We start from the raw sequence: 8,473 nt of genomic DNA, 5'->3' as shown, positions 1-8,473 counted from the left end.
ACCATGGGACGCATGTGGTCATCACAGCAAAGTGCAGCCTCCTCTGCCCACCTGCCTGGGCCTAGGGAGCTGGGAGCAGAGGAGGCTGGCGGCTGACCGTGGAGCTGGATGGGGCTTTGGCGTAACCTGTCAACTCGCAGGCCTGGCGGACACGTGGGTGGAGGCGGTGGAGAGGACAGCTCCACCCTCCAGCAAAATAACAGTGCAATCCCTGGACTGTCCCAGGGGCTACAAGGTCACAAGGTAAGACTGAAGACCGGGGCTACAAGAGCAACTGTCGCCCACGTGGCACTTTTCAATTCATAGAGCCTCTCCCACATTGAGTCCTTACCGCCACCCTCCCAGGTGGAGGACACCGAGGCTACCACGGCCCGTGCCAGATTTCAACAGCTCCTCCCTGCCGCCAGATTCCAGCCTCTCACCCCTCACCTTCCCTTCCCAGCACAGGGAGGATTTCAGAGCATGACTCTGATCACACTTGTCCTCAGCTTAAAACCAAAGGCTCAGCCTGGACCTCAGCATGAGGAGACCCCCGAGGGCCATGTGGCTCTGACACTGCTATCCAAAGTGGCCTCACTCCCCAGCAAGTGGGGTGGCCAGTGCCACAGAGCTGCCAGCAGCACACAGCATCCCTCGTGCGTGCTCTAGAACCCAGTTAGATCCTACATGTCCCCCAGGACCCCACTTCAAGGCTGCCTCCCTGAAGAAGCACTCCCAGTGCTGTCACGCTGCCCTGTCCTGCCCGTGTCCTTTTCTCTCTCTCCACAAACTGTAGGCTCCTTGGAAGCAGGACTGTGTCTCACTCACCCCTAGCAGAGTGCCTGGTGTATAGCAGGTGCCTAATTAATATTTGTAAATAAATTAGCGCCCCCGGGGAGTAGTGTCACTTGCCTAAGGCCAGCAAGCCAGGGAGGATGGGGCTCGGAGTCGCTGCGGAGTTTGGGCTTCCAGAGCCCAGGTCTTCCTGCCGGCCTTGCCCTGCTGTGTTTAGCCTGGGCTTTTCTCGGCACTGGGGGTGGGGGAAGCTGGGAAGGGCCTGTGTGAGAGTCAAGCTCGGGATGTTGGTACCAGGCAGACAAAGGAATGAACTAAGGCCTTGACAAAATGCCACCAGTTGGCCAGGCGCGGTGGCTCACACCTGTAATCCAAGCACCCTGGGAGGCCGAGGTGGGAAGATCTGTTGAGGTCAGGAGTTCAAGACCAGCCTGAACAAGAGTGAGACCTCATCTCTACTAAAAATAGAAAAAATTAGCTGGGCGTGGTGGCGCATGCCTGTAGTCCCAGCTACTCGGGAGGCTGAGGCAGGAGGATCGCTTGAGCCCAGGAGTTTGAGGTTGCTGTGAGCTAGGCTGATGCCAAGGCACTCTAGCCTGAGTGAGAGAGTGAGACTCTGTCTTAAAAAAGAAAAAAAAAATGCCACCAGTTGCAGAAGAAAAGTAAACATGACACCCAGCTGGACAAGGACTTGGGCTCTAGCCTGGGCCACAGGCACCTCATGTCTGGAGAAACAAATCTTCCCACGCTCAGACCTAGAATCTTGCAGCTAGGGTTACACACAACCTGCAGAAATCAACCCGAGATGGGCCACTCACCAGCCACAAGTGGGGGCTACACACCACCAGCCACTGATGTCCACCCAGCATGTCCCCAAGCATTTCCCCACTGGTCCTGTTCCTCAGAATGGCACACCAGGCCAACTGAGAGGCAACTCCAGGAGACAGGACAGTGGTATCATTTGTGCTGGAGTGAATAAGTGAATCCTGAGCAGGGACCAACACACTGGAGGCTGGTACCAGACCTCAGGGCTCCAGGCCTCCCTGGAGACAGACAGGAGAATGGCCATAGCAGGGCTGGCCACTATCTGCAGGGTCTGCAGCACAGGGAGGGGGTTGGGGCTGGCCCCTCACAGCAAAGAGGCAGCAGCTTGTAGAGTCATGTTCCAGACCCAGCTTGGGAGCGCAGAGGAGTCTGTTTTGCATGCAGAGCAGGAGCAGGGCTCTCAGGCCAGCAAGCAGTATGAGAGAGGAAGGGAGCTCTGGCTCTGTTCCCCTAGGAATCCAGTGTGACCTGCCATAGGCCCAGCTCTGACAGAAACAGACTAGAACTGGGGTACGCAGAACTATGTTAGACCACTGGTCGTGAAATGTGGTTTCTGATCCCAGCTCATTCTGTTTTTCATCAATAACCACTGAATATTCTTCCTGGTGCTGGGGATACAGCCATGAGCAAGACAGACACAGGGCCTGCCCTAATGGAACCCACAGTCTACTAAGTGGATGTGATAAACAAGACCCTGAATCAGTACACCCTTCCTAGCTTTGTGACTTTGGGCGAGTCTCTAACCATTTCAAGCCTCAGCTTCCTCATTTGATCATGGGACAATAATACTGCTTCCATCAAAGGGCTGTTATGAAGATTAAACAGATTCCTTTTTTTTTTTTTGAGACAGAATCTCGCTCCTTTGCCCTAGAGTGAGTGCCGTGGCATCAGCCTAGCTCACAGCAACCTCAAACTCCTGGGCTCAAGCAATCCTTCTGCCTCAGCCTCCCGAGTAGCTGGGACTACAGGCATGCACCACCGTGCCCGGCTAATTTTTTTTTTCTATATATTTTTAGTTGTCTGATTAATTTCTTTCTATTTTAGTAGAGACGAGGTCTTGCTCTTGCTCAGGCTGGTTTCAGACTCCTGAGCTCAAACAATCCGCCCACCTCGGCCTCCCATAGTGCTAGGATTACAGGCGTGAGCCACCGCGCCCGGCCAGATTCCTTTTTTAAAAAGTTTTTTTTAAGAAACTGGGTCTTGCTATGTTGCCCAGGCTGGTCTCCAACTCCTGTGCTTAAGCGATCCTCCTGCCCCGACCTCCTAAACTGCTGGGATTACAGGCGTGAGCCACCTCACCAGGGTAGATTCTTTATAATGAAAAACAAAAAGGAAAACGTGAATGCTGTCAGTGAGGGAGTAGTTACGTAAAGCGCGGTGAGTCCACATACGCAGGACACAAAGGTTCCTCCCTCATATATGAGCAAGGAAAGATCACCAAGATGTTTTATTAGAAGGAAAAAAGTCATACTTTCATCATGATGCCAATAATAAAACACTTACACTCACAAATAAACCTCTCTCTCCATGAGCGTGAGTCTACGTAAACATGCAGGGAAAGCTCCAGAAGGCCACATGAGCACATGATCCTGAGGGTTATAGGGATCCTGGGGACCAGTCCCTAGCAAGTGCTCCTGAAACATAAGCCACTATTAATTATAAGTGTGGGGAAAGATCTCTGGATATTCCATTTGTAAACTGAATTAGGGTGAGTGGGACACTTTACCTTACTCTTTAAAAAGCTAAATTTAAACAAGTTCCTTTTCCTTTAGATGTAATCCTTGAACTAGTATTTTTCTTCTGCTGGTCACTGACCCACAAAAGAAAAGGATTAAAATAAAAAGCAGAGGGAGATTGTTCTCCTTCCCTTGGTTTATGGGACTGAACGTGTCTCCGGGAATCTGCTTCGGGTGTTGAAGGGCTCGCTGCTCTTGCCATTTCCCACGTCAACACGTGAATGACGGCATGGGGACCCACACGCTGTGTCTCATCCTCTCAGCACCCTGGGACACAGGGATTAGCATCCTGGTTTTTGAGACGGGGAAACTGCTGAAGGTCACACAGCGAGGAAGCGGGGGCACCTCGGGCAGTCAACCGGTCTCCATCCCTGCCGCTCTCTCACGCTCACGCACACACCCCATGGACGGTTTACTGTTGTCACTGCCTGTTACTGACTCTGAGGCACAATCATAACTAGCAAATGATCCGTGCCATGTGCTGAAAACTACCTCATTCCCCCAGGGGAAAGGACAGGGCCTCAGTCACTGGTTTACCTGCTGTTGTAACTAATAATCTACATGTAGTTTGTTCTGTAATAAGGTATAGCACTTATCCTCAAACACAGCAGGACCTAAAAAACAATCTGTGGCCAAAATGTGCTCTATATTCAGCTCCTGACGTCAGCAACGATGGTCCAGGTTCTCAACGCTTGTTTGAAACCTGTACTCATCTGGTTCCCAGGACAGCTCGGGTCTGTCTTGCACAGGGAGGGGAGAACGAGGGCCAGGTGAGTATCAGGCACCTTCCAGGTAGAAAGGCTCAGGCTGCAGGGTGAGAACACAGACCCATGTGCCACGCATCTTAACGGAAGTGTTGACTGTAGGTCACACAAAGCAGGGCCTGGGCTTGGGCTGTGCCGGACACACAGGGACTTGGCCGGCCACAGAAACCAGGCCCCGGCAGAAGATGGAGAAGGGTGGGAGACAGAGCTGCTACCATGACCTCAGCCGGCAGGGGTGGTTTGCCCCCTTCTCCCCTTCCTTTCTCACTCTCCCAGTCTGAAAGGCCCAGCTCCTACTCCTCATCCCCTGTGGCTTTCCCTGACTGCTCATGACAGGAGACGGATCCTGTTCCCTCTGGATTCCTCCAGCAGTTACTCTCTGCACACCTGGCCATTAATCACACATTGTTCTCCCTGGCTATCTCTGGTTCTTTCATTCATTCAACAAACATTTGCTGAGCAGGTGCTCTGTGCCAAGCGCTGAGCTGGTAGCTGGGGGCCTTGCGATGGGAGTATGGACAGATCGCTGCCTTCGTGGAGCTCACAGGCTAGTGGTAGAGGCAGAGAGGGGAGCAAATAAGTAATATAAAGTTACAAATTGGGTAAATGCTATGAAGGACACAAGCAGGGCACTGAGAGATACAGTGGGGCAGGAGGAGCCCATAAAAGGCCTCTCTGGGAGGTGACACTGAACTCTCAGTGAAACTCCAAAGGTCTCATTTTGTACTCTGGGGCTCCCAACAGGCCCGAGGGCAGGGATAGTACAAACTTCATGATGGGGGCTCTTCTGTCTCAGTCAGTGCTCCAGGACCATGGTATGAGTTCAGTGACTGTCTCGGTGAGCAAGCGGCCCCCTGTGACACATCCCTTTAGTAATCTGGCAGCAGCAGCAATAAAGGCCAAAGCCGACAGCCCCAGGAAGAACTTGACCAACAAAGCTGACCTGAGGAAGCTGATGACACAGGTATGCCAGATGCCTCAACAACCTGCTGGCTCAAGGTGGGTGGGCGGGGGGGGGGGGGCAGCTGGGCCCCTGCTGGGAGGCCTGTAGGTTGGCACTGCCTGTCTGAAGAGCAACTTGGCAATATCTTCCCAGGACATGAGCTGCATATGCCCTCTGACCCAGCAAATCCCGCCGCTTGGCATCTATCCTAAAAAACACTGGCACGTGTGCACAAGAATTTGTGGAGGGACAGGCAAGGCTCTTCCATTTAGAGTAGCAAAATCACCAGCAGCAACCCCAGTGCCCATCGGCAGGGGTGTACCTAGTTGAGTGAGTCACACAGCAGCCCAACCATCGGGTATCACGGAGCCATTAAAAAAACTGTCTCAAGATAAGACCATTAAGTGAGAAACAGCCAAAGAACAGTACTTAGAGAAGGATGCCATTTACCTATATAAATAAAAAAGCTCTGTGTGTGTGAGTTGGTACCCACCGCTGTCTGTGAATGTGCAGGCGGCCTGCAGAGACACACGCCAGACTGACCCCAGAGAGCACAGCTGTGCCGGGCAGGCGGGGGCTGGGCTTGGGCAGATCTTGACCTTTCACTCCCTATCCTTCTAACTTGTTTGACTTCTTTCCCCAACAACAATGAAATGTAAATGTATTACTTGATTAATTTATAATTACAAATATATTTTAAAAAGAGACTAAGGAAAAAAAGGTACATTGACAATGCCAAAGTCCAGCTGGTTTTCTCTCTAACTCAGCTACTAACACTCGATCCTCTCTCCTGCCTTCGGTTCCCACCCCGACCCCAATCCCTCTCTTTCCAGTGATTCAGTTTCTCCTGTCTCCGATGGCACCTGACCACCTGCAAACACCCCCATGCCGCTTATAGAGCCCCTTCCCTCAGAAAGGCAGCCTCAGGGGAGAAAGCTGTTATCTGGCAAGTTCCATGGATGCTTCTGTATTTCCAGACCAAAACTTGAGACTTATGACAAGACGACAGGCTGTGGGCTACTTCTGTGGAGGCCCAGAGGCCCAGGGCAGGCCCGATGCCTTCCATGCCAGCCACCACTGGACTGTAAGGAAAAGTGAGGAGATTCCAGCAAGATGGAAGAGCCAGGGAAGCCTTCTGGATTCCTTCAGGGTACCAAGTGCAGCCCTGCAGAGATCTGCCTGCACGGGACACAGGCAGGAGGTGCTACGCCTTCGCCATCACCAGCTACTGTGGGAGGCAGAACAGGCCTCTGACTGGGTCCCACCCAGGCTCCTGGGCCCCTCCATCTCTCCTCCTGCTGTTCACAAACGGAGATAAGTGGCTAGGCTGGACATTAGAAATGTCCACGCAGGAAATACCAGTCCCATCACTCACTGAAAAAGCCCTAACTCCCTTCGTTCCCAGCAGCTAACCTTGGAGGCAAGAATTTCCCTGGGGATTATTCACGGGCATCATTAGTCTTCCCAGCCAGCCCCACTTCCCAGCCAGTCCATTAAGCACAGGAAATGCCTGGCTGTGCCAATGGCTACTGAAATGGTAAATGGTACAAGTGGTTCTCATAAGACCTCAAGGACGAGGACAGAGCCTGACCTGAAAGAAGGCAGCACAGTGCAGAAGGGAACTTCCAAGAAGGCCGCGTGACTCTCCGTGGGGTTTGCTAGAGCCCCTGCCACAGAACCTGTGGGAGAGCTTGACAAAAATACAAATTCCTGGCCTCGTATTCCACACTGAATCAAGATTTCTAGGAGTGGGATCGGGGAATCTACCCTTTTTCAGACAATCAGAGCCATGTACTTGGGACAGTCACAACATAATTACAGGATTTAAAACACAGCCACAGGGAATCTGCATTTCTAATAAGCTCCCTGGTGATTCTGATGCTTGAGGACCTTGCTCTGAGGACCAGAGGGACAGGTTTTCCCAGAGACGGAGCTCTGTGCTAGTCCTACCCTGTCTGTGACACCCCAGCCTCCTCTCCACCACTCCCGGCTACGCAACTTATGCTCAACTTGCCAACAGCCAGGCCATACCACTTCTCAGCTCCTGCTGTCCACGCAGTTGGGAAGCCTCCCCTCCTCTCGCCCTGCCCTCCCCACCTCACTCTGCACACTCACTGCGGGTGCCACACCCCCCAGGCAACACCACAGAAAGAGGGTGCCTCAGAAATCAAGCCTTCCCTGACTTTGGTTCTTGGCTCCTCCAATGCCCTTGGGCCTGGGACCCTCATTTGTAAAACAGGGAAAACACCATCTCACAGGCTGGCTGCGAGAATTCAATACCACTCAGCACGGTGCCCAGCAACTGCCGGCCAGACGCACACCGCTCCCACTTCCCTGTCCTCTCCACAGGACAGGAGCTACTTGAGGGGAGTAACTGTCCCTCTGTCATGTCTGAACCCCTCATATGCAGAACCCAAGGCCTTGCTTGAATGCCTGAGGCTACAAAATGAATCCCTGTCCGCGTGCTGCCCTTGACTCTTACCTGCCCAACGTTGAAGGTCAGTGTGATGGCATAAAAGAAATTAGAGTTGGCACTTCCCGCATAAATCCAGAGGTGCCAGAGGACAGGGAAGAGCAGGGAGCAGACGATGATGATGCAGGTGAGGATGAAGATGTTTCTCAGGACTGCAAAGACAAGATGGCCACAGTTAGCCCAACACTCTCTCTTCGGCACCCTCTCCCTGCTGTGTGGCCCCAAATGACAAAGAGGAGCCGCATGTAGCCCAAGGGCAGAGCACCCCTAGGGGCACTGGGGGGCGAGGCAGCGAACCTCATAGCCCTGAGCCAATGGCCCCCAGACCCACAGCTGGTGGGAGCTCCTAGATCTGGATCTTTCCTCCCACTGTGGGCCTGGCTGGCTGAAGACCAGCTATAGTAGCAATGCTGTGAATGCCCCTAGGCACTAAAGAGGACATTTTAGGATGCCAACACCCTCCCAACCCCTAATCTTGGACACTCTAAGAGTAACTCCACCCCTCTCCCCAAGCAGGATGCTGCTGGCCATGCTGGCTTGTGGATGGGAGCCCCAGCGTGAACCACGGAGATTAGAGCCCCTCTGTGGGTCTCTACGATGCCACGGTCCTGGGTCTTAGGAACATGTTTTTTATTCTCCTTAACTGGTGTCTTAGGTCCCCTGCCTTGCTCTTCGAGCATTCCTCATTCTTCCTCAGATGATAACTTAAATAGCCTCTTTTTGACATGCTGCCTCACTGACATGACATCACTCCCTGCTCCCAGAAGAGATGTCTGATCCACCAGGGAGAAAGCTCTCCCGGAGGCCCAGGGTGGTCCGCAGGCAGAGGCAGACTGGCTTCGGGAAAGGTAGCGTGATGGCCGGCACAGACCTTAGTTAAAATCCTGCTCTGTCATTTATTAGCAAGTTTCTCTAAGCCTCAGCTCTCTCATCTCTGAAACCAGGCTACAATGCATAC

The 8,473-nt window shown here is 52.8% G+C and overlaps 1 protein-coding gene across 1 annotated transcript in view; it reads right to left on the bottom strand.

Moving 5' to 3' along the window:
- The window catches only part of PIGU (phosphatidylinositol glycan anchor biosynthesis, class U), a 103,447-nt gene that overhangs the window by 6,282 nt on the left and 88,692 nt on the right, over positions 1-8,473 (bottom strand). Inside the window, exon 11 of the mRNA XM_012637720.1 lies at positions 7,525-7,667. Within this exon, the coding sequence (XP_012493174.1) occupies positions 7,525-7,667 (143 nt within the window). The remainder of the gene's footprint in view (positions 1-7,524; positions 7,668-8,473) is intronic.

This window comes from Propithecus coquereli, unplaced genomic scaffold (genome assembly GCF_000956105.1).
Source record: "Propithecus coquereli isolate 6110/MARCELLA unplaced genomic scaffold, Pcoq_1.0 Scaffold122, whole genome shotgun sequence".
NCBI lineage: Eukaryota > Metazoa > Chordata > Mammalia > Primates > Indriidae > Propithecus > Propithecus coquereli.
Note: the sequence above shows the minus strand (reverse complement) of the source record. Positions and strands in the feature narration are given on the sequence as shown.